This window comes from Onychomys torridus, chromosome 4 (assembly GCF_903995425.1).
Source record: "Onychomys torridus chromosome 4, mOncTor1.1, whole genome shotgun sequence".
In the NCBI taxonomy this organism is placed as follows: Eukaryota; Metazoa; Chordata; class Mammalia; order Rodentia; family Cricetidae; genus Onychomys; species Onychomys torridus.
Genome location: NC_050446.1, coordinates 13,634,662 through 13,660,672, shown reverse-complemented (window position 1 = coordinate 13,660,672; position 26,011 = coordinate 13,634,662). Strand labels below are relative to the sequence as shown.

General features: G+C 49.8%; 1 protein-coding gene across 2 annotated transcripts in view; it reads right to left on the bottom strand.

Moving 5' to 3' along the window:
- Positions 1-2,619: 2,619 nt before the first annotated feature.
- Positions 2,620-26,011, bottom strand: part of Nacc2 (NACC family member 2) — a 32,233-nt gene continuing 8,841 nt past the window's right edge. For both annotated transcript variants that reach the window (XM_036185673.1, XM_036185674.1), the window contains exons 3-6: positions 7,105-7,269; positions 5,386-5,491; positions 4,762-4,859; positions 2,620-3,691 (exon numbers count right to left, since the gene is read on the bottom strand). In XM_036185673.1, coding sequence (XP_036041566.1) covers positions 3,180-3,691; positions 4,762-4,859; positions 5,386-5,491; positions 7,105-7,269 — 881 coding nt within the window. In that variant the 3' untranslated portion in view covers positions 2,620-3,179. The remainder of the gene's footprint in view (positions 3,692-4,761; positions 4,860-5,385; positions 5,492-7,104; positions 7,270-26,011) is intronic.

Sequence of the window (26,011 nt, the reverse complement as noted above, 5' to 3'; positions counted from 1 at the left end):
GTTTTCCTGGAGGCCCAGACCTGCAGTCACACCGTGCAGGACCCTCACTCAGGGTCTCGCCTCGATTGCCTTTCACACACCGCTGCATCCACATTCAAGGGCAAAGTAAGACAGCAAATCAGACACTAGCTGAAGCAACTGGTATAGAAAACAAGACAGAATTCAAGTACTGAGACAGCCAGGCAGGCAGGCAGCCCCTCCAAGCTCACAGTATCAGCCCTGTCTCTGGTCCCTTGCCCTGGACGTGCTGTACTCGTCCGTCCGTCCGTCTGTCCGTCCGGCTGCCTCAGGGATGGTTGTTTGCTCTGAGAGGGCAGAAGAGCAGTAGTGGCTGGATCCAGCCCTGCCCCGGCAGCTCCAGCACAATCCAGTCCCAACTGTCGTCATGGCAAAGATGCTGATGTAGCAATAGTTTCTACAGTAGACTCTACATAGTATATGCATATTGCTAGTTGTCGAGCTAGGAACAGGGGTGCAGACATCCGACGAATACTGAGAGGGTCTCACCTACAGGGTCTGGACAAGTCAGGGTCACGTGGCAGGACGAGACAGCCCCGGTTCTGGAATCAGTCATCTTGTAAACAAAGGAGGGGGAGTCCGGTTTTTTAAATTGGTTTTCCTCGGAAAAAAATAATCAAAAGATGCTAAGGCACTCTGGAAGGCCCCTCGGAGCCCAGGCCTGCCACCCGCCTGCCTAGCAGTACATTCAGATGCAGAGGGAGTGCCCCCCCCAAGCAAGTACAGTCATTGGCCATGCATGTCTGCAAACGCTCCCCACCAAGTCCACCACGGGACACATTAGTGCAAAACGCTCTGCCTGGCCCACCTGGGGCGCAGGGAGAGCTCAGAATCCATTCACATTTAATTAATATTATTGAAGTTTTACCTACAGCTCTTGCCTTCCTTACCCAGAACAAAACAGATGGCAATTATACACATTAAGGGACAGAGGTTGAGGACATTGTGCTAGCCCGAGCAGTGGTCAGGCATTCTGTGCGGCCACCATCTCCTCCAGTGGCCAGCGGCACCCTCCCTATGCTGGCCCAGGGGGGGACCATGCCCATCTTGGAGTGGAGGGATGAGAGAGAGCCCTTTTGCCACCAGCCAAAACAGGTGGGTCTGTCTCCCAAAGGTCCCCAGGGACGGTCAAATTAAAGTGCAAATTTAGGTTGGGAAAGCAGATGAAGGAATATTCCAGAGGGGAAGGGCGCAGTGCCCCGCCCCCCAGTCCTGCCATACCCTCCACAGTTCTATGGTCTTCTCCCAGCACCAGGAGGGTTTGGTCCAAGTCACTGAACAGCTAGCTGGGGCTGCAACCTACCTAAGATGGGAATGGGAGAGGTGAGAGATCCATCTCTGGGTGGCTAGTTCCAGAGCTGGATATTAGCTAGCCTCTGTACTTACCCCAGGAATGCAGGCCTTGGGTTACCAAGGAGCAGGGAGAGGGGCTCAGGTCAGTTCCCACAGTGCCTGCCATGATGCCCCTTTCCCTTTCCCAAACCACAGGTCTTTCAGAAGAGGGGGAAGACGCGTACTAGAGTCACACAGTATGAGGGCTCCTGTGAGGCCACTCCAAGGCAAGGAAGTGCCAGCAAAAATAAAGGGGGTGGGGCTAGGGGACAACACAGAAGGAGTCTAAATTGCACCTCAGGCTCTCCCTCCTACCATGGCCCTCCAGATGGGGAGAGATTACCCAGCCTGTTGGTACACGGGGGTGGGGGTGGGGGTGGATCATAGGGCAGCAAATTCAAGATGTATAGAGGGATAGGGAACATTAGACCTTTCAAGTTTGGAATCATGGGTGTCCTTGGGCACTTCAGGAGCTGCTAGGCTTTGCAGATGAGCAGGCAGTCCCTGGACAAGAGTCGAAGAAGAGAGACTCGGGTAAGTGGTCTCAGGAGCATGCCCACCCTTAAAAATGATTAAACACCAGCTGAAAGCCAGCCAGCTGTCCTCGAAGGCCCTCCTTCAGGCACCCCCTTCACGATGTTCTAACTTTCTGGTCCACAATGAGATCTATACCTGCCTATCACCCCAGCCCAGGCCTGTGCTTGCAGCCAACTACACAGGTCTTCAGAGTGAGTGATAAGGTGCTGAGCCTGACTGTACATGGCTAGCAGTTCTTTCCTGGTCCCCCTCTGCCTCCTGGGAGGCCAAGAGGGGGTCCGTGGGCATGTATTCGCCCACATCTGTAGTAGGCTAGGTGCAGGGACATTAGTCCCTCACTGACTTTTTTGCTCTGTTGGGTCTGAAAGTTTCCAAACCACAAACAAAATAGATCTGAACTAAACAAAAACAGCAAAAAAGCAAAATCCCAGAGTGGCTGGGGAGGCAGAGGGTAGTGAGGCCAGCCATGGCCAGGGGCATGGAGACCCTGGGGGGTCAGCAGGCCAGCCGCTGGGGGTCTGGGTGGAGCAGAGTGAGGACATGGGTATGGGGGGAGAACACCTCGTCCTTCCCCTAACCCTGGGTGACCAGCCACAGCCACTGCTGAGGGCCATCACTGGTCTCTGTGCACACACATGCATATGCACACACACACACACACACACACACACACACACACACACACACACTCTCATTCTCTCTCTTGCACACACACACACACACACACACACACACACACACTCTCATTCTCTCTTACACACACACACACGCACACGCACACGGGTGGCTTCTTGGGAGGAAGGAATACAAGAGAAATCTGGCCTCCGGGGGCCCAGCACTGCCCCGCTGGGGTCCTTATGGGTAAGAAATGGAGTGTCATATCTGCCCTGCCACCCACAGGCCACTGCTGCCCCAGCTTCCGCTTTCAGAGCAGGAGGAATAGAAGGGTAGATGAGTCAGGGTCAGGGCCGGACACCAGGGACCTGGTGGCCTCTTCTACCTCCCCAAGAAGGGGGAGGGGAGCACTACCATGGGAGACTGAGTTGAGGAATATCAAAAAGTTGCCCTGGGACCTTCCTCCCAGAGCGTGGCCGGTGGCCTACATGTTTACAGTATAATGAATGTATTTGTTTCCTTCATCCATTTTAAATACAGGCAGAATAAAAATCACATTTCTGTCAGGCAGCAGTAGCGGTTCAGTAGGTAAGTGGCTTGATCACATTTGTTTGTATTAGTAACGCATGCAAGCAGCTTTAGTACTTGGTCCCTTGTGAGGCGGCCCTGCTGGCCCCTTACAAGGTCCCTGCATAGGTGCCCTCTGGCCTTCTTGCTGCTGTGGCCACTGGTGTCTGAGGCCTGCTGGAGCTGGTGTTGCCCTGCTCAAAGGCCTGAGGGGGGCTCTGGCCATCAGCAGGCAGCGGCTCAGGGGCAGCCACCTCCTGGATAACCGAGCCTGCCCCATCCACCTCCTCACTAGCCTCGAAGGCAGGGTTGGCCGAGGTGCTCAGATCGACATTCACAGCATCAGTTCTCAGAGCCACAATGGTGGCCGCGTCACTTCGCCGCTCGGCATAGATGCGCTGCTCGAACACCTGTGAAGCAGCAGGTGGGAACTCGGGGTCCAGGGGCAGGCTGGCAGCCGAGGCGCCCATGACGGTACGGTACATCTCCACACCCTCGGGCAGCATGGACTTGATCTTGGGCAGCCAGCGCTTGCGGACACGGCGAGCGTTGGTACACATGTCTGCAGCGATCACGTTCATCTCACTCTCCTTGAAGCTGGGGGCGAAGTTCTGACAGTACACTGCAGTGAGAGGTAGAAGGAAGGTGTGAGAGCAGCCTCTCCCCCACTGCTGCCCAAGTGTCCACAGAAGCAAGGTGCCCAGGGCTGCGCTGTCTGCAGTCTTGGTTCCCACTGAGATCCCTTGGTTTGAGCTATCAGTCCAGAAGTTGATTTCTCTCTCCTCGGCCCAGGACACCCATGTGACCCTTCACATGGCGTCTATGGCAGTAAGGTTAGTCAGTTTGGGTGCCCACTTCTCTAGCCTTCCCACCTCCACCTGCACACTGGGACAGGTAGGTGGTCCTCCCCACATGAGGAGTTGGTTTGCCAACACCCTCCCTGGCTTCTGACACAGCAAACCAAAAGGAGGGTGGGTGCCCTCTTCCTTTCCTGCCAGGAGCTGGAGACCAAGGTCAGGCCCGGGTGCCCACAGAGCAGGAACAGGAAGGTCCCTACGAGCCAGCTCCACTACCTCCCAGCATCTCCCGGACCTACTGCTGCTCCACTCTGCAGGACTGTAATTACCTACTGCTAAGACCCTCTTCTATAAAACAGAATTAGTATCACAAAGGGAATTTCTAAGCAAGACAACAAGACGTTTCTTCCACAGGCGTCTGTGCTCTGGGCCAGTCTCTGTGTGTGTTGGGTGGTACAGCTTCTTCTGCATCTGAGGGTACAGGGCTGGGTGGTGGCTTGCCACAGAGATGGACTGGGCTCCGCCCCTCCATGCAGGAGCGGGAGGCAGAAGCCGGCCGAACAGATGGCAAAGGCTCAAAATAACCTCAACATGTAAATAAGGGGTTTTGTTCAAAAAGGAAAATTAGATCTATTTCACATATTAAAATAGTTTCGCAGCTGAATTCATCACACTTGGAAACCTACCAAGGACGTTAACACCTCGAGACGAGTTCTGCTTGCTGCTCTTTTCTCTCCGGGTCCCAGTGCTGCAGGCCAAAGCAAGCACTCAGGACAGGAGCCCATGGCCCAGAATAACCCTGGGGCCCAACCTAGCCTGCCTCAGGTTGGGATCTCAATTCCAGATGGGATTCCCACAGTTTTCCAGACCAGGTGACCCCACACCACCCACTCACGTTTCACAGCGTTCAGGACTCGGCTGTCCAGTGGCTTTCGGCTTGGGTCACTGGTAGATGAGCGTATGCCAGTGCCACAGCTATTGGCCAGTGTGTTCCTGGAAGAGGGGTGAGGAAAGGAGGCAGGGTTGGTCCAGAAGTGACCTAAGTAACTCGACTCCTCACCCACACACAGGTGAAAGAGCCCAAACCACCACACCTACCCTGTGTCTCCCCTGAACAAAGATGCACGTCTTCTGAATCATGTCCAAGGCGGGGAGAAGGCCCAGTCTTTCTCTGAGCTAGCGCTCCTAATTGAGTGGGCAACCTGAGTGATTAGCCCTGGGACTGTCCATGGGAACCCGAGCCACCTGAGGGAGTTGCTTTTCCATGCACATGGTTGTATACCCATGGCTTTTCGCTTCCTTTGGGGAGGGGACAGAGCCAGTCTTTCGCTAGACTGAGCCCTGGCATACATAAGAGGATGCGCCATTTTTCTGGAGCCTTTTCAGGGCCTCTCCAGGCCAAATGTCCACAGTAGTGTTAGGAAAAAGTGGAGGGCTGTAAACACTGAAACCTCTGATGAGCAGACAGCTTACAGCTAGCGGATACTCTAGAATCTTCTGCCACCCCCTACCCACCTACCTGTCAAAGAAGGTGGCCAGGAGCCTCCGCAGCAGGACCTTGTGCTTTACCCCTGCACACAGGTGGCAGTTCATGAGCTGGCCACGTGTGATGTAGACCCCGGAGCCTAAAAAGCCAGCAAACAGCAACGTATGAGGTCTCTAGCCTTATAAACCAAACCTGGGCTCATGCCCTCTAAGGAGATGCCAGGGTCACAAGAGACTACAGGCGAGCCTGGAGAGGGGTGGAAGGTGAAGAGGGACCTCTAGGAGAAGAGCAATCTCAGTTCTCACCTACTGGAAAACACCAGGGCTAAAGGATGCTAAGGCCATTCCCTTTCATACTCTATCTTCAATGGAAACCCAGTAGGGTTGGGGGATGCCATGACAAACCCCATACCTTCAATGTCTCCTAAACTCCAGCTCCCCCCCCCCGGGGGGGGGGGTTCTCTGTGTAACAGCTCTGGCTGTTCTGGGACTCATTCTGTAGACCAGGTTGGCCTGGAACTCACAGAGATCCGCCTGGCTCTGCCTCCCGAGTGCTGGGACTAAAGGCGCGCTCCACCACGTCTGGCTGCTTATCTTGTTTCTGATGAAGCATGAGTTAAACCTTTTTTACTTCAAGACAAGCTCCTACTATTTAGTCTAGACTTGCCTGTAATTCTCAATGCCCCTGCCTCAGCCTTCCAAGCACTTGGCTACAGGTGTGCACACTACACCTAGTTCCTAGATCAGCCTTATCTATTAGGTCTTAGCAGAAAGAAGGGCCTAGGCGAGGACGGAAACTTGCTCTTGCTTAAGGAAGAATTCTACCCTCTTAAAGGGCATCACAGCAGTCTGAGAGACTATCTCTAGCTCCCAGAGATTCTAGCCTGTCCCAGGACTTGGCTGGAGCAGCTCCACCCATACCACCCTGGAAGCTCCACTCCTGCTGCCTACCAGAGAGATGGTAATGAAGTCTCTAAGGCAGTGGTCTCCAGGAGGCGGGGACAACTGAACAGAATCTGGAGTTCCTGCCCTACTGAGAGAGTGGAGATGCTGTCAGGAATGTGGCAGCAAGGGGTATCAGGTAGAAAGAGGAGAGGGTGCCTCAGGGAGGCAGGGCTTAGATGCTGGGCTGAGGAACCAATCCATCTTGCTTGGGGCTTCCCAAACAAACAAAAAGAACAAAGACCAGACATGGTAGCTCACACCTTTAATCCCATCACTCCGGAGACAGAGGCAAAAAATCTCTATGAGTCGAAGGCAGCCTGGTCTACATAGACTTCTTGTTTCAAACAAGCAAACAAAAAGGCAATTAAAGCAAACAGTGTGGGGGCCCATGGGGTGCCACCCACTTGGATCTTGTTGAATATTGCCTTACAGCATGCAACACCCCAACACTAAAGGGATGATTCCACTCTGGACTGTGAGCTATCATTTGGACACTACCTGGACAGTGGGGCAGGAGGGACACTGGTAAACTATGTGACTTGGTTCTTTCTGTGACCTAAATTAAAATGCATGATGGATATGGCCCCTGCCAATCAGGAGCCTGGCCAGCTCAGGGGACTCAATTAAAATGCTAAATTAATTCAATTGAATAACTCCTCTTAATGACACATTCTTCTAAAAAGAAATTTAAGATGTTCTTTTTTTCTTTCTTTTTGACTGATTGGTGATGAGTGCATTGTTCATAGCTCTGAAAAATAATGGATAGGACATTTGCATACAGTGATGATGATGGGTAGGGCCGCCTCACCTGCTACAAGCTCCAGTTTCTCTCCAGGATCACCCTCCGAATAGAGCTTTGGGTGGCAGCGGTACCCAATCTGGCTGATGAGGCTGGCAGGCAGTGCCACCAGGTCTCGACGGATGAGAACACAGGAGCGGCTCTCCAAGGGCACCGGCTCTGGCTTCTCTTGCACTAAGGTAAAGAACTAACCCAATTAGGTAGGAATCTGTGGATGAACCTGGGCTGCTCTGCGCTTGCCTACCACATTCCCCAAGGCCCAGGTTAGAAACATTCCACATCAGTCTGGGGCTCACCTGAACCCATGGCAGGTAGCCCTCCACACTGTACATGCAGTGTGCCCACCTCCACATCCAGCCCTGTCCTGCAAAGATGCCTGATAGCATGAAGAATGTCCTGCAATGACAGCCTGATAGCATGGGAAGACAGCCAGTAAGGAACAGTAAGGAATGCCTACCGGGGTTGGGGATTTAGCTCAGTGGTAGAGTGCTTGCCTAGCAAGCGCAAGGCCCTGGGTTCGATCCTCAGCTGTGGAAAAAAAAAAAAAAAAGGAATGCCTACCTAGGCCTGGCAACAGGCTGCCCAAGGTGAGAGGTGGTTCCCAGAAGTGTCCACCCAATGGGTTATGGGTTAGGTGGGAAGGAGGGCTGGCGGGCAGGCCGGAGGGCACAAGCTGGAAGCAGCCTGCCCAGAGACCTGACAGCTGCAGATGGAGTTTGAACTCAGCAGCCTACACCTTTCAGAGTGTGAAGCTGCCAGCCCTGCTGTCAGGAAAACTCACGGAAGACAGGCAGGGAAACAGCACGAGGCCCAGACTCTCCTCAAAGTGGCTTCATGTAAGAGGTAACCAGATACGACCAGTCCTGTTTGGCAGGTGAGGGGATGGCTATCTTAGCACGTTCGGAGATACGGCCCCTTGGACTGTTCTGGTCTAGCACAAGGAAGTGCGCCTAAATATTTGCCAGCAGCAAAGCCAGGCAGTCCAGCATCCCTGTTGTCTGGGGATGTTCTGGCAAACCACTTCTGGAACAGGCAGTTGGGCCCAGGAGCTCCTCTGTCCCTGCAACCCTGAGGCTGCACCCCATGATACCAGTCCACAGAGACGGTCCACGGGTATGAGTGTGCTCCAGAGTGCAGGACACCAGGTAGCCAGCATCAGCATCCAACAGGCAGGAAGAACAAGTCTCTTACAAGGCACAGAGGGCTTGACCCAAGCCCCCCCTCTCCCCAGACGGGGTATCTCTGTGTAGCTTTCCTGGAACTCACTCTGTAGCCCAGGTTGGCCTCGAACTCACAGAGATCCGCCTGGCTCTGCCTTCCAAACGCTGAGATTAAAGGCATGCGCCACCACCGCCCAGCTGGCCCAAGGCTTCTTAATAAGGACTACTTGCTGAGCACTCTATGCACTACAGGACAATGGAGGACCTGTGGTCCTAACCCAATTCCTGCACAGTCTTGTCTCAGTCCCTCCGTTCCCCCACTGCCCCTCCAGCCCCTTTTCCCAGGAGGCCTTGCACTTGGGCTAGCCTTTCAGCTAATCCTTGATGCATGCTCCCATAGGCCTCAGAGACTGACAGTAACACACACAGTCACCCTGCTCAGACAGAGGCCACAGGTATCATCCCTCTCTGTGTTCCCAGCACACAGATTAGGTCCTGAGAAGGCCACCTGTTCCCAGCCAGCTGTCCCCTGCTGTGTGTTTGTGGATGTATGTGTATGGTGTGTCTGTGTGCATTTATGCATGTGTACTTGTGTGTCTGAGTGTCTGTATGTGTTCATATCTGTTTGTATCTGGGTCTGTGGTGCAGGTAGGACTTGGCTTTAGGACAGCTAGAGCCAGCCTGTTGGCCCCGCAGGCTTAGAGCCTGGCAGGCTCAACGCAGGTGGCCATGGCGCAGACTTAGATCTTGCCCTGAGGCAGCTCCAAGATCAGGCACAGGTGCACTTCTGCTCCAGATGGGCTAGCTTCCTGTCCCTCCTCACAATAGGGACCACACAGTAGGGATTCTCAGCACTTCTCAGCAGGGGCCACTGTGCTGGGGGGAGGGGGAAGGGGGGGAGGGAGGGGGCGCATGAGGGCAAATGGCAAGGGAGAGTCCTACACAGGAAGGATCTGAAAGTCATTTGAGGCCCTGCTCCTGAGGGAGATGTAGGGGCACCCATCCCCAAGGGCTAACATCTGGGTTCTGAAGTGACCACCCACACCCTCAGGAATGGTGAATCACTACATAAGAATGCAGGAGGGGTTCTCCGTAGCTCAGCCTTGTCCCCAGAGCCTGGAGTCTCAGAGCAGGGTCTCCAGGCTGCTTCAGACTCACTACTTTTTGCTGCAGCTCAGGATAGCACAACCCCACCTGCGTCTGAGGAAGTCTCCGCCCGAGTCGGCAGACAGTCAATGAGGACAGAAGACAGAAAAAATGGAAGCGGCTGAGATGCAGACCCCTGCCTGGTACCAACTGGTGGTCAGGCAGGCTGGCCAGGTGGCATTTCCCAACCAGCGGAGAATCGATCGTTACAGCCCGGAATTACCCAGAGACTGAGGGAACACATCAAACAATCCGGATGGTATTTTAAAACATAATTATCCGCCCCCCCCCCCCCCGCCCCGCCTGCTGTGATTACACATGCAAACGAGCAGCGCCAACGCTGTGCGCTGTGCGTGGCATTTACATAAAGAGTGTTCACCAACAGAAATAATTCTCCATCCGCAGCCAGCGCTCTCTTGAGATGTTTTTCTCAACAGCAGAAGTTGTTTGCGCTCCACATGCACACCCCTCCCCAGCCTGGCTCCCCAAGAGCCAGAGACTGTCAGCCCAGAGCCCCAAAAAACCTCTTCTATTTCTGCCCTGCCAAGTGCTGGATGCTGCCATCTCTAAAAATACCCTAAACTGAGCCTTAGCTCATCAGCAAAGGTACTCTGAACTCCTTCGGGTGCCTCTGTCCCTTCCCTGGGTCCCCATGGGGTGGCTTCGGTCACCACTCAGGTTACAGTGTTAAGATGCAGCTAGGTGTTAAGGGAAACTCCAGAGACTCACTCCCAGAGGAGATTGGACATTCATTCCCAGTAGACCTCAATGGGCCCTGAGTCAGGGCTGGTACTTGTTCCAGGTGTGCTGGGAGTCCATTGTCCCTGCCCCCCCCCCCCCCCCCCCCCAGAGAGGACTGTGAGCTGAGGACAGATCCTATGATTACATGAAGTTCCCTGCATCCTGGTCTCAGGTACCAGGAGACTCTCCTATCATCCAGGACTGGTCCCAGTGGTATCAATGTCACTTTCACATTCCCCAGACCAGGTGACAAGGCTCTGGTTTCTAGGGCTGAGCATCCAAGGAGAGAGCATGTGTGGCGTAGTTAGCTATCTTGATGAAGAGCTGACTAACCACTCGCTGAAGCGCAGTGACTTCCTGGTCATAGCAGAAAGATCTGTTACAGTGGTGCCCCTAGATACTTGGGCACTGCTCCTCTCCCCAGGATCAGGAACCCATCCCCTTTAGGTTACACCATGGAAGCAAACTGGATACCGGGAGTCACATGATATGTGGGTTACATTCCAGGGTTCTTAACATGATCACCTAGGAAGTCAGTTAAGCCTCAGCCCCAGTAGAGGTACAGGGACCCAATTCCCAAGGAAGGGCTCAGCGCTGAGTGGGATGAGCCAAGCACAGAAGGTCAAACCTGCAGAATTTCACTTCCGTGAAGTTCCCAGGTGTCAAGCCATGTGGAACCAAGAGGCAATTGAGTGGGGAATCTGTCAGTTTGGGAAGATCTCGGGCAGTTTCTATGGACAGGATGTTAGTGATGGCTGGACACTGCGAATATGCTTAATGTCACTGAAAAGCCCACTGAAGATGACTGCAGAACATTACCTTATCCTATAGGTATAAGCACATGTAAAAGGAGGAAGGAGGAGGAGGAGGAGGAGGCTGGGCATGGTGGCTCATACCTATCATCTTATTAGCACTTGGTAAAGTCAGGAAGATCAAGGGTTCAAGGTTATCCTCAGCTACATAGCAAATTTGAAGTCAGCCTCATGAGACCCTGTCTTAAAAACAAACCAAATAAACAAAACACCAACAAAAACAAAGAAAATAAGCATTTTGGGTGTAGCTTAGTGGTAGAGCTGTTTAGCTGGGATGAGGCCTACAAAAGAAGGCAAGGGAGAACAGGAGAGAGGGAGGGCAGATGCCACAGCCTGTTTCTCTCCCATGGGATCTGCCCCCAGGAGACTGTCCAGGAGGAGCTCCCTCTCTCTCCCCAGCCTCTCCTACCCTGTTCCCCACTGCTGGGAACCCCCTTAAGAAATCCCAAGCAGATACAAACAGCTGCCTGTGGATGAGTGGCCACTCAGGTCAGAGCTGCCCAGAGGCCTGGGGAAGGGGATTCCCACCTACTTCAGTCTAGACGTACACAATACCCCCTCAAAATACAGAATCAGAAAACGAACCCTAGTTCTTAACTGTGTTTGAGTAGAAAAAAATGAGCCCATGACGAGAGAAAAATGCCAACTCACACCGGAAGAGTCCCTGCAGTGCTGCAGTCATCAAGACCACATGGTACAGACAAACAGACAAGCTCGTCCCAGAGCTGCCACAGATGATCTGCACAAGCGCATACTCTGCTGACACACACTGGTGTGAGCCAGTGCGCAGAGCTGGCTGACTTTCAGGCCCTTTTCCAGTCGCCCCAAACCAAGGCCAGGGCCACTCTGATTTGGATCCTCATCCCTCATGCAGAAGTGACTCAGGAGACTTTGGGAAGCAAACAGTAGGAAAGACCTGTTCTGGGGTTTGGATAAGAGTTCCGACAGGATCCTCACAGCACAAATCCTTAAAACAACCAGAACTGACAGTTCTTCAAAATGAAAAACAAACAAACAAACAAAAACTTCTGTGAAGGAGTAACAAAACAGGGTGGCTACAGATGGAAAGAAAAAAGAAAACGCCATCAAAGCTCAACTTTTAAAAACAACAAAAAAGCTATGGAGAGATGGTTCAGCGTTAGGAGCACTGGCTGCTCTTCTAGAGGTCCCATGTTCAATTCCCAGCAACCACATGGAGGATCACAACTGGCTGTAACTGTAGTCCCATGGATTCCAATGCCCCCTTCTGGTGTGCAGATGTACATGCAGATCAAAGTATCCATATGCATAAATAGATAAATCTTTAAGAACAAAACAAAACAACTGAGCCTCACTTTCAGAACTGGGCAGACATGTAGAAGGATTTACAGATGAGAATCTGCACTGGTAATGTGCTTGCTCAACATTCAGTCAAGAAATGAAACCGAAACCACAACAAACCACCATCCTGTTCTCTGAAGTCAGGACCTAGGACCAGACACAAGGCCTTGGCTAGTGAAGTGGAACACGGCGGACACACACACACACACACACACACACACACACACACACACACACACAAACCTGCCATGTTTCTTGGCTGGGCAGCCTAATAAGGCTAGTATAGCCTTCATACCCATGGTCCTGGCCAGTGTTCCTCCTGAAAGCCAAGCTTCCAGCCCTAATGGGTGAGGTGTTTTATCCCCAAGAGTCTCTGGCACTTGAGTCCAGATGGATGCCCCACCACACCTCACCCTCTCTCTGGCTACCCTGGTAGATGTCCTCACTGCCACTCTGGCCAAGCCTCCTCCTTGCCTGGTAGATGTCCTCACTGCCACTCTGGCCAAGCCTCCTCCTTGCCTGGTAGATGTCCTCACTGCCACTCTGGCCAAGCCTCCTCCTTGCTCTCTCTCCTTCCATGAATGTTTCCACTTTGTCCAATGGCATCCCAGAGACACACAATGCTACCCTCACACAAGACAGGATGTGGCTTCCTTGTCAAGTGGCGCAGAGAGAACAGGCCATGGTCACACGTAGGGCGCAGATCAAAGTAAAGATTTCTGTGTGTGCGGAGGTAACCCCAGGACACTTAATGAGTCAAAGCCAGGACAGGGCTTAGCTAATATCTCACACTTACGCACATATACACACATACACCTTGGGCTTGGAAAAACACCTAGAATGTGGTACCTATGGGTGCCCCCAGGGAACAGAGCAGCAAGCAAGAAATCCACCCCAGAGACCTTGCTTCAGCTCCAGTCACCAGGAGAAAAACAGCCAGAACTGTGTTTTTTAAAAAAAAGGGAGAGGGGCCTTCAGTGACCAGAATCAACAGGATTAGAGACTGAGACCCCACAGAAAGGACAGAGAATAGTGGGGGCACTTAGGACAGGGCAGGGAGACATGGGGAGGCACAGGACTCAGGGATGGCATTCTGAGCACCGTTCTACACTATCCCTGGTTGTCTCTGTAGAATACTAAATAGTAAGTATGTAGAACAAGACTCCAAAAAAACAACAGCCAAGACACAGCGTGGTGGTTTCTTTCCTGGGAAGCGGACTAGATCTCAGAGCCTTGCCAGGGCATTTCTGGCTTCCGGCTACAACCCAGAACAGCCATGGCTGAGCTTGGGGCTCCGAACACAGCCTGTGCTGGCCCACCCAGGGTCTCTCACCGCAGCCTGGGAGGACCAGTGCCCAGGCCCTCCTTGGAGTAGTTGTTCAGGCTTCTAAAATGTTTTTAAGTAATGCCTAGCTATTGAGAAAACAATACCAGGAAGAACAGCAAATAGCAGCAAAAGTATTAGACACAGACCAAATGATAAAAAAAAGAGAGAGAGAGAGAGAAAGAAAGAAAAGAAAAGAGCCGGGCGGTGGTGGCGCACAGCTTTAAGACCAGCACTTGGGAGGCAAAGGTAGGTGGATCTCTGTATCTCTGTGAGTTCGAGGCCAGCCTGGTCTACAAAGCGAGTTCCAGGACAGCTCCAAAGCTACACAGAGAAACCCTGTCTCAAAAAAAAAAAAAAAAAGAAAAGAAAAGAAAAAAGAAAAAAAGAAAGAAACAAATAAATTTACAAAAAGACATTTAGATCTGACAATTAGCAGATGTAAGATATCTGCTGTGAACATGGTAGGGAGCAAGGAATAGAACTGGGAACCTCAAAGAAAACCAGAGTTGCTAAGGAATTAAAGATGGCAGTAACTAAAATCACGAATCCAGAAGGATGATTTGGGGAAGAATTTCACAGAGCAGTAAGATTTGTGAACTAGAAAATAATTCAATACGAAATACCCAGATGTAGGACGAAAAAGAAGAAAGAAACGGGGTTGGGGATTTAGCTCAGTGGTAGAGTGCTTGCCTAGCCAAGTGCAAGGTTCGGTCCTCAGCTGGGGGGGGGACCGGGACAAAAGTGTGACAGAGAACAGGGCTGGAGAGATGGCTCAGTGGTCAAGAGCTGCTCACTAAGAGGACACTGGTTCAATTTCCATATCCACATGGCAGCCCACAATCCTCTGTAACTCCATTTCCAGGGGAACTCTCTTTTTGCCCCCATGGGCACTGCATACACACGGTACACAGACATACACGCAGGCAAAACACTCATACATATAAAATAAACAATTTTAACCTTTAAAAGAAAAAGACAGAAAACAGAATCGGAGACATATGGAGGACCTGGAGCTTGGCAGCAGCCTGGCACTGGTGGCAATGATGCTCCAGCAGAAGAAGGAAAGAAGGTTGCTGTGCTCAAGACCCGTGCCAGGGAGCCAGCAGTGGCTGGAACACAGCCCCCTGGGAGGAGAGTGGCCCCAGGCAGGTCTGGGAGGCAGTGTGTGTGTGTGTGGGGGGGGATATGGAGGGTACTATAAAGATAAATGCACAGGGAGGCTCGAGAAAGCTACTTCTAAAACAACACGCTGAATGGAGTTTAAACTGCTCACAGAATTAAACACGCCAGAGCAGCCACAGAGCAACAGGTGTGGGAGGCTCCTGGGCAGAAACGCTTTGTGATGCAAGGTGGGTGGTAAATGCCCCAAGTCTGTAAACTCCTAATGCAAGGCTGCTGAGATCATCTGCTCTTAAAAGGACAGCATAAAAACTTCCAGGCCTTATTCACAGAAAACAGGAAACTTGATTAATGCAAAAGAGGAGGAGAAAAAAAAAAAAAAAAAGGAAGGCCCAGGAAGGGTCAGGGTCAGTATGGATTAAACCCTAACAAGAAGGTTGATACAGGAAATGAATGGGCCATGTACTCCAATGACTGAAACCTAGGAGCTGGGGTACTGACTGGCACTCTGGGTTCCAGTGACCCAGGAGGGAGGGGAAAGGATGGCATTGTGCAACACAGTGAAACCTGTCACAAGATAAAGGCAGGTTGAAAGCAGGAGGCAGAAAAGCAGTTCAGGTACACAGCACATAGAGGAGAGCCAGGAACTAAGCAAGTATCAGACCAGGAGGCAGTAAAAAGGCTGCCCAGCTTAGCAGGTCTATTTCACAACAGGAAAACAAGCCTGGGATTAACATGCACCCAGGACAGCCAGCAAGACAGCAGCAGGAACTCAAGAGTCACTCACTGTCTCTGTGCCTGCCCAAGACCAGGCCAACCTGGAAGAACTCCCAGCTCTGCCTTGAGCCTGGGTGCAGCTTATAAGGCAGCCCATGTAACCTCCTCTCAGCACATTTGGGACTAAGTAGGGCAGCAGCAAGCAAGTCTCCACAAACTCCAGAGAGAGGAGAAGGTCTGAGTGCACTCCAGGACCACACAGGATTCAGTTTGCTAAGATGAGCCTAATTCTGAACTTGCTTGGAAATCAAGCAATACCATAAACCCAAGAGCCCTGGAAGGGTGGGGGTGGGGGGTGAGGAGGGGTCATACATCAGAAAAGATATTTATGGGGATTATAATAAAGACAATAGGGCACATCAAAATATGTTGTGGTAAGGACCTGGCATCATGTGGAGCCCCACCTGGCATTCAGGGTAGTGTGGGAGCACCAGGCTCCACCCCAAAGCAGCATGGCTCACAGGCCTAACAGAATGGAGCTAGTTTTATTTTATTACTTATTTTGGAGTTTAAATTTTTTAAATTGTTTTATGTGTATGGGTATTTTGCCCACATCTATGATAGTTCACCATGTGTATGCCTGTACCCTTAGAATTATTGATGATGGTGAGCCATCATGTGGGTTCTGGGAATTGAACCTGGTTCCTCTAGAAGAGCAGCCATGTGCTTAAACATTGAGCCATCTCTCTAGCCCCTAATTTTTGGTTTTGTAAACTGATATTAAAACATATTAATATAGCAAGCAAGGCATAGAAGTGCATGCCTTTAATCTCAACAGGCAAATAGGTCTTTTTGAGTTTCAGGCCAGCCTGATTTACATAGTGAACTTCAAATAAGTTAAAGCTACGCAGTGAGATCCATCCTATCTTAAACATAAATAAACCAACAAACCCATGTAGGGCCCGTGAGATGGCTCAGTGGGTAAAGGTGCCTATTGCTAAGCTGGATGCCCCAAGTTTGATCCCCAGGAGAGAACCAACTTCTACGAATTATTTTCTCATCTCTATACATGAGCCATGTCGTCACATGCACACACACACACACACCCATACACTCTAATATATATATATGTGACACTAATACAAAAAAGTTAGGCAAAAAGCAGATCCTGTGCAGGGGAGAGATATAGAAGAGATGAATAGCATAAAATCTGAGCTGATGGCCACCCACGGTCTTTGCATAGTGTGGGGCAGACACAGTAACGGGCCTGTCAGACATTAAGCTCTTGAGAGTATGTGGAACTTCATGCCAGTAAAAGTGAACATAGATGTAGCTGGAAAGTCTATTAAAAGATGCAACTTATGCCTGGCAGTAGTGGGCTGCGGCTTTAAACCCAGCACTTGGGAGGCAGAAGCAGGCAGATCTCTGTGAGTTCAAGGCCAGCCTGGTCTATATATAGAGCTAGTTCTAGGGGGGCACACACATAGAAAATATGGCCTAGGGAACATTTCTCATTCAAACCATGACACCAGGCTGCTGGCTCAACCTACCTGTATGCCTTGCTTTTGGATCTCTACATTCTGGGATCCAGGAGCCGCACGCTATGGCTGTGTCTCAGTTCCACAGCTGGAGACAGCTGAAGGCAGGGTCACTTTTAACATATCTTTGGGGCTGTGGGCTCAGATGTGACTATCAACTTCCTTGCTCCAGCGGTTGCTGGCCATTCATCCCCACTGAGCTCTCATGCCTGCGGCCCTGTTACAGAACATTTGTTCACACTGTAAAGATGTGTTTCTGCCTAAGGTGCCTTCTGATTGGTGTAACAAAGAGCGAAATGGCCAAGAGCTAGACAGAAGAGGATAGGCGGGATTTCTGGGGAGAAAAAGGAAGAGGAGGAGGAATCTAGGAACATAGGGGATGCCAGGAAGTGCAGAACAAGCAAGATGTGCAGGAGGAAAGGTAACAGCCATGGGCCACATGGAAGAACATAGATTAATATAAATGGGTTAATTTAAGTTATAAGAGCTAGTTAGAAACAAGCCTAAGGTCAAGCTTTCATAATTAATATTAAGTCTTCATGTCATTATGTGGGAACTGACTGGTGGGGCAGAAAAAGACTCCTTAAAAGGTTCTTTCTGAAAGATGAAACTAGCAAGTCAGATCCTGAGGATATGGAAGGATGCTACCTCACAGTTAGGGTGACTTCATCCCAGGAATACGAAGTTCTTCTAAAATTAACAGTACAAGGCAAGGTATAGTATTACATGTCTTTAATCTCAGCACTTGGAGTAGAAGCAGGCAAACCCCTGTGAGTTCTAGGCCAACCTGGTTTACACAGCAAGTTCCAGGATACCCAGGATCTACATAATAAAACCTTGTCTCAAAAATAACAATAGCAACAAAAAGTAAATAAAACTAATAAAACACGGGCTGAGGGGATGGATCAGTGGTTAAGCGCACTGATTGCTCTTCTAGAGGACCTAGGTCCAATTCCCAGCACCGACATGACAGCTCATAACTGTCTGTGACTCCAGTTCCAGAGATCTGATACCCACACACAGACATACCTGCTGGCAAAACACCAATGCACATAAAATAAAAATAAAGTATATATTTTTTTAAAAAATTAAGAAAGCACAAGAGGAAACTCACACACAGGTGTGTTCTGTATGAAGATGCCTCATCTGTGAAAGCTGAACACAGGCCAGCAATCCCTTAAGATCACACTACTCAGTGACATAGTCTCAACCTTCACTTTGCAGTGTGCCCTCTAGGATGTCCACACATGGTGAGGATGCCCACTGCACCCAGCATTAAGCAGTGTGATGGTCTGAATGGGAATGTTCCCCGTGGACTCAAGTGTTCCAGCACCAGTCTTCGGCTGGTGGTCTGGTTGGAGGGAGCACATCACGGGGCAGGCTTTAAGGGTTTGTAGGTTTGCCCTACTTCCAGTTTGGCCTCTTCATGCTTGTGGTTGAGGATGTGAACTCTCCATTTCCTGTCCCAGGGCCACCTGCTGCCATGCCTCACCCCGAACCCCTGCTATAATAGTCTCCCTCTGGAACTCTAAGTCCAAACAAACCCTCCCTTCTATAAGCTACTACCTCGGTTATGGTTAGGGAAAAAACCAAAAAGCTTTTGTCAAATTTCAGCTTATTTATGGGGGGAAAAAATCTTAGTCAAGGGGAAAAAAGAGAAATATCCTTAATTTGATAAAAAACAAAACAATAAAACCATATCACAGCAAGCCTAGAGTGGCCTGCACAAGTGAGGCTGAGGTAGCCAAAGCTTTCCCTGAATTGGGGAACAAGAAGGATACAACAAGTCCTAGATAATGCCACAAGGCAAGAAAAGGAACACAGAGGTTAACATCAGTCATGAACTCATGGGCTGGAGCTGGGGCTCAATTGGTGGAGGGCTTGCCCAGCATGCACAGAGCCCTGAGCTCAGTCTCCATCACCATATCAATCAGGTGTGATGGTGCATGCCTGAAACGCAGGCACTTAGGTGGAGGAGAAGCAGAAGTTCAAGGTCAACCTCAGCTCCATTGTGAGTTCAAGGCTATACTGTTAAAAAGAAAGAAAAAAATGATGGAAAGAAGCAAAAAGGACAAGAGCAAGCTAAATGTGGTACCATGCACCTGTAATTGCCATATTTGGGAGGCTGAGGCAGAAGGATCGCAAGTTCAAGGCTAGCCAGGGATACATACTGAATACTTGTCTAAATATATAAACAAGTAAATTTGTGGGTGGCTCAGTGATGGAGTACTTGCCTGACATTCCTGGGGCCCTGGGTTGGAAGGAGAGGAAGGAAGAGGGAGGGGGAGGGGGAGGGAATGAGTCAGGGTTAGTGGAGGACATGATTACACACAGACAACCCAAAGGAAACTGCAGGTAATCCAGTCGAGCAAATCAGAAAATGTGTCACCCAATTTGTTTCTATATATTTTCAAGAGCAACACACAACTACAGAGAAACTTCAACATCATGTAATTAAGACAAGAAACGGATTTCCAGGAATCAATGTAATGGAGGATCGCAGAGCATTATGAGGAAACCCAGGACATCAGGTGGCCATAGCTGGACTGAAGGCGTCCATGAGACCTCAGCATCCAGGTTGCTCTTGTGAGAGGCAGTTGGCACCCTGATATTCAACAGTACTTGAAAATGAGGCCAAGGTCAGGCCAAGGTCAAGGGTGAAGGGAACAAACAGCCTGAACGATTTAGCAGAGAAAGGAAGCGGTACACGGGCCTCGGGATAAACAAATCAATGGGGCAGCAAAGCTTGAACTAAGTGTTTACAGTTCACAGATACTGGCATGGGGGTGTGTAAAATGTCCCTCTCAATAACAAGTGACAAAGTGGCAGGTAAAGTACAAACCCAGAATCCAGGGCCAGGCCACACTCAGACATGAGTGTGCCTTTAAGAGGTAACTTGGAGCCGGGAGGTGGTGACACACACCTTAAATCTCAGCACTTGGGGACAGAGGCAGGCCAGATTTCTATGAGTTCGAGGCCAGCCTGGTCTACAGAGTGAGTTCCAGGACAGCCAAGGCTACACAGAGAAACCCTGTCTCAAGAAGAAGAAGAAAAAAAAAAAAAAAAAAGAGGTAACTTCAATTCCAGCACTCAGGAGACAGAGGCAGATGGGTTTCTGTACATTTGAGGACATTTGAGGTCAGCCTGGTCTACACAGTGAGTTCCAGGAAAGAGAGTAAATCCTATCATTAGAGGAGGATGTGACAGACAGACAGACAGACAGACAGAAGGCTTTAGAGACAACAGCTCTAATTCCTGAGTTTGCTGTTCATCTCTCACCCCTCCCCCAGGGTCTCAGTATATTCCCAGGCTGGTCTGATGGCTAGAACGAGAGACGGACAGACATATGACAGGCAGACAAAGAGAACACTGTTGAGCAAGCTCAACAGTAGTGGATAAACCCAGCCTCAAGATCTTCATTCCTACACACCCCTGGAGCATGGCTCAGTGGGACACCACTTAAGAGTTACAAGAAAAGAAGGGAGGAAGGGGAGAGAGGAAGAGAATAGGGGAAGAAAGGAAAAGGGAAGAAGGGAGGAGGAGAGGGAGAGAAGAAGAGAGAAAAGGAGAGAGGGAGGAAGGGAAGGGGGAAGGAAGGAAACTCGGTCTCCACTGAAAGTTACAAACAACTAATTCTGGGGTCACCATCAGGAGGGGTCAAATGAACCTGGAATGTTCTTGCTGAATAAGGCAGTAAGAAAATGCTTTTTTAAAAAATATGGTAAGGCCGGGCAGTGATGGCTCCCGCCTTTAATCCCGGCACTCAGGAGGCAGAGGCAGGCGGATGTCTGTGAGTTCAAGGCCAGCCTGGTCTATCTACAGAATGAGTTCCAAGACAGGCTCCAAAGCTACACAGAGAAACTCTGTCTCAAAAAAAAAAGGTGGGGGAGGGTTTGGGGGATTTAGCTCAGTGGTAGAACGCTTGCCTAGCAAGTGCAAGGCCCTGGGTTCGATCCCCAGCTCAAAAAAGAAAAAAAATATGGTAAATAGTCTGGCATGGCGGTGCACACCTTTAGTCCCAGCACTCACTTAGAAGGCAGAGACAGGATGATCTCCAGGCCAGCCTGGTCTACAGAGCTTCTAGGACAGCCAGGGCTACCCAGAGAAACCCTGTCTCAAAAATACACCCCGCCCCCCAAATTAGGTATGTATATGATAAATAAACCACAGGCACAGAGGAAGGAAGAGAACAAGTCAGCACAGGCTGTGTCAGTGGGAAACTATGGTACAGGCTGCTAGCTGTAGGCTGGGTGGTGCTAGCAGTCACTCCAGCGACAAGGAAAGCAAGCCGTGCCCAGCACCACCACAGCAAGGGAGGCTGCCTACACACGGGCAGCTGCTGTGCCCTCGAGGGGGGGACAGTGGCTTCACCTGGACAGATGTGAAGGCACAGAGAGCAGGGCTCTGCGAAACTGCAGACAGGCCCTGGCCCCATCCCGGAGGATGGCTTCCAAAGGAACTGACCTCCTCTCCCAGGCTAACAGTGCCTGGTAGACAGACTGTGAAGCCAGCCTGGACTGAAGCGAATGGCCTGGGGGCCTGGGGGCTGCAAATGCCTAGACCAGACCACAGAGAGGAGGACAGAGACTCGATGAACAGGGTGACTGTGTGAGGGTGTACTGCCGAGGCAATGGTGTCTGCAGTGAGAGGAATGAAGGGGCCCGTGTGGCAAACAGTGGCTGCAAGGGCAGAAGCATGCAGCTCAGAACTCATCTTATAACTTTTAGGTGAGTTTGAAACAACTTCAAGTTAAAGAGCTTTCATTCTTTACAAACACGACAGGACATCATATTAACCTTAAGATGGGAAACAGTTCTTCAAATAGCACATAAAAGCATGACATTTTAACTAACTTTATATCAAAATTACATTTTGTGGGTGCAGCTCAATTGCAACGTGCTTGCTTAGCATGTGTGAGACCCTGGGTTCCTAACACTGGAAACAAAGAAGAAAGGAGAGGGAGAAAAGGGAGGGGAGGGAAGGGAAGGACGGAAGGACAGAGGGACAGAGGGAGGGAGGGGAGAAGTCGAAGACAGGTTTATAACATAACATGTCTGAAAAGCTGGGAATGGTGGCCTATGCCTGAAATCCCAACCACTTAGGAGGTGAGGGGGAGGGGGGTGTTCAGGAGTTCAAGGACATCCTTGCATGTATAGGAAGTTTGAGGCCAGCCTGAGCTACAAGAGACCCCAAACCAACCACTTGGGAGGCAGAGCCAGGCGGGTCTCTGTGTGTTTGCGGCCAGCCTGGGCTACCAAGTGAGTTCCAGGAAAGGCGCAAAGCTACACAGGGAAACCCTGTCTCCGAAGGAGGAAAAAACAACAACAACCACCAATCAACAAGAATATAAACAAGAAATGTCTGATAAAGTTGCTAGGTTAGCAAAATATGGTGGTGCATGCCTTCCATCCCAGTAGAAGCAAGCAGATCTCTGCAAGTTCCAGGCCAGTCAAGGCTACATGGTGAACAAGCTGGGCACAGTGGCTCATGCCTATTATGTAGCACTTGAAAGGCTGGAAGGCCTAAGCTATATAAGTGAGTTCTAGGACAACCTGGAGTAACACTCTATCTCAACAAAAACAAAAAAGGGGGGGGGGGGGACAAAGTATTTAAATATGAGGATGTCTGAAGCTATGTTTGACTATTAAAAATGTGACACCACTAAAGAGACAGCATATTGCAGACGCTCAACACCTACAATGTCTAGCATCTACTTAAAAATTAAAAGATGTAGCCAGCAGCAGTGGCGCATGCCTTTAATTCCAGCACTGGGGAGGCAGAGGCAGGCGGATCTCTGTGAGTTCAAGGCCAGCCTGGTCTACAGAATGAGTTCCAGGACAGTCAGGGCTACACAGAGAAACCCTGTCTCAAACAAACAAACAAATTAAAAGATCTGGAGAACCACAGAAAGAAGAAAAATCAACCAATGAGAGCAGAGCCAGGAGTGACAAGATGCTGACATTGGCAGACACGGGTTTAACTGCTTACTTAGGTTAAGCATGACAGGAGCGCTATTAACAAATGAGGGAGCTATTCCAGAGGACAAGACGGAGCTGCAGAAAGGAAGCTCCATGGGCAGGAGTAACTCATCTTACCTACAGTCTAGAGAAGAGAAAAGAGCTAAATAGTCAATTAACAAACAGGGCCTATGGTACCACCATGGCTGTCACTGGAGTGCAGGGGAGATGCAGAAGGTAGTCTAGAAAGACAGGTGGGCATTTGGATAAACACTACCACAAGCAGGTTTGACCAACCTAGGATATCACTTCCAGCAAAAGCAGCCTTCGAAACTAAGGGCTACAACAAACTGTACAGAAAACACATGTAAAGACTGTGTAAATTACACCTCAGTGAGGTATGGTTTTCATTTTATTTGAGACAGGGTCTCTCTACATAGCCTGGCTATTCTGGAACTCACTATGTAGATAGATCAGGCTGGCCTCAAACTCACAGAGATCCTCCTACCAAGGATTACAAGTGGGGCCCACCATGAAAGGTAATCTAAAGATAATTTCTAATTTTTCAGAATTCATCACTGGCTGAATGCTGACAGCCATTGAGACCAATCCTCCAGCAAAAAGAAAGTAATGCCAGATGGAAACTCTAATCTTTCTCAAGGATTAGGACGAGAAGGGGCGCCTAGACAAAAACAAAGCTATGTCCACTCACCTCTCCCAGACTGACTTGTCATCACTAAAATCCTAATGCCACTACGGGGCAGTGTACACACGACCTAAGGACTAACTGCAATACAAGGAGACACGCTTAGCCATAGAAAGAACAAACCTTTACATACACCATGTGACCAAACCTCAAACAGGTATGACTCTACGGCACAAGCTGAACCACTAATACACCCCACTTGACTGAACCTCAGCTGTGTAATGCTCTAAAGGTACAGGATGCTTAGGGTTCCCATTTATATGACATAAAACAGATTGTGGTTGCCAAGAGACAAAATTAAAGAGATGCCTTTGAGGGGCCAAGAGAGCTGGATGAGAAAGGATACCGGCCTGCATCTCCACTGTGAGACTCCGCTGGGGAGCGGCTCCTAGAACTCCTGGTATCTATCAATTTGCTTAGCCTCAGAGAACTCTATTCCAGAGAGTAGCTTTTACTCATATAATGCCAAAAGTTACTAAAGAGAGGAAGGACAAATCATAACCAGCCATTTAAGGTAAAAATAATAACCCATTTCAAGATTCGCTGCACAGAGAAAGGCAGTGTGACCACAGTGGCCAACAGGAGAATGCAGGGAGGAGGTGAGCTGGGCAGGACAGCAGTGTACTACAAGACACAGGTGCCAGCTCAGAGCTGTAGCAACAGCCAGAGCCAACAGCAGACAGCAAAGGAATGCCAGGGAATGTCTGGGGGGGAGATAGGCGGGGAGCACCAGAAGGAACAAGAGCAAGCAGCCGCAGCACGATGGCAGGCTGAACCCAACACCTACCGCAACACAAGGCCCGGTGTCAGACAGAATTAAACTAAAAATGTACACCCAGCCCATCCACCATCTACAAGAAGTGTGCTTCAGCCAGGGGAGTTAATAGTGGGAGATGAGCTAACAGTGTGTTAGTAACTAAGACAACCGGAGCTACAGGTGTGTCGTCCAGGGGTGGAGCACGTGCTTAGTGTGAGCGAGGCCTTGGGTTCCCTTCCTAGGGGGAGGAGGAGGAGGAGAAATGAAAACGGGAAGGAGGCTGGAGTGGAGCTGTTAACACCAAATTAGACGTTGGAGATGGATAAAGTCCATGAAATACACAAATTAGCATGACAGGAACAAGATGAAAGGGACAAAATCTGAATGGTTTTATATCTAAAGTCATATTGGTAATTAAAGGATATTGTAATTGGTAATACACTGGCAATTAAAACAAATTGGAAATGTAAAGCCTTCCCACAATTAAGAGCAACGAACGCCAGGCTTGAGTGGGCTCACCAGTGACACAATCCTACCCACACATTAAGCAGGAAGTGCCATCAAACTTATATGAGCTCTCTCAAAAAAAAAAAATAAAGGAGGGGGCTGGAGAGATGGCTCAGTGGTTAAGAGCACTGACTGCTCTTCCAGAGGACCTGGGTTCAAGTCCCAGCACCCACATGGAAGCTCATAACTGTAACTCAAGATTTGACATCCTCACACAGTCATACATGCAGCAAAACACCAATGCAAATAAAATAAAATAAAAGTAAATAAATTATATTTTTTTAAAAAAGAGTGCTTATTGCTCTTTTAGAATATCTGAGTCTAGTTCCCAGCACCCACGTCACTTACCGGATCACAGCTACCTCTAACTCCAACTCCAGGGGATATAACATCTCCGCCCACCAAAGTACATTCAAGTACACACAACTTAAAAATAAATTGTCAGGCGGTGGTGGCGCACACCTTTAATCCCAGCATTTGGGAGGCAGAGGCAGATGGATCTCTGTGAGTTTGAGGCCAGCCTAGTCTACAATGAGAGTTCCAGGAGAGCGAGGCCTGTTACACAGAGAGACCCTGTCTCAAAAAAAAAAAAAAAACCTATATATGTGTGTGTGTGTGTGTGTGTGTGTGTGTGTGTGTGTGTGTGTGTATGTGTGTAAATAAATGAATGAATAAATAAGTAAATCTTAGAAAAAAAGTCTTGGGAAGCAGAGGCAGGAGAGCTCTGTGAGTTCAAGGCCAACCTGGTCTATATAGGGAGTTCCAGGACAGCCAGAGCTACAAAGTGAAATCCTGTCTCAAAGAATAAAAAATAAAATTAAAAAAAGAAACACAATTTTAAAAACAATGGAGAAAAGCAGTGTAAGGCCAGCATTTCCCAGCTTCTGAGTGAGGCCAGGTGAGACACAACTTAAGTCCCAGCTCTTCAGTCCGAGGCCAGTTCGGTCTAGACGGTGAGTTGGAGGTCAGGCAGGGCTAAGAGACCTTGTCTCAGACAATCAAACAGACAAACAGACAAATAGATAAAAGAAACAGATCAGCAGCTTTCGGGGACACATGTGAACTTTCTCCAGAAAAGCTGGCAAACCAGACCTTAGGACAGTGTAGTC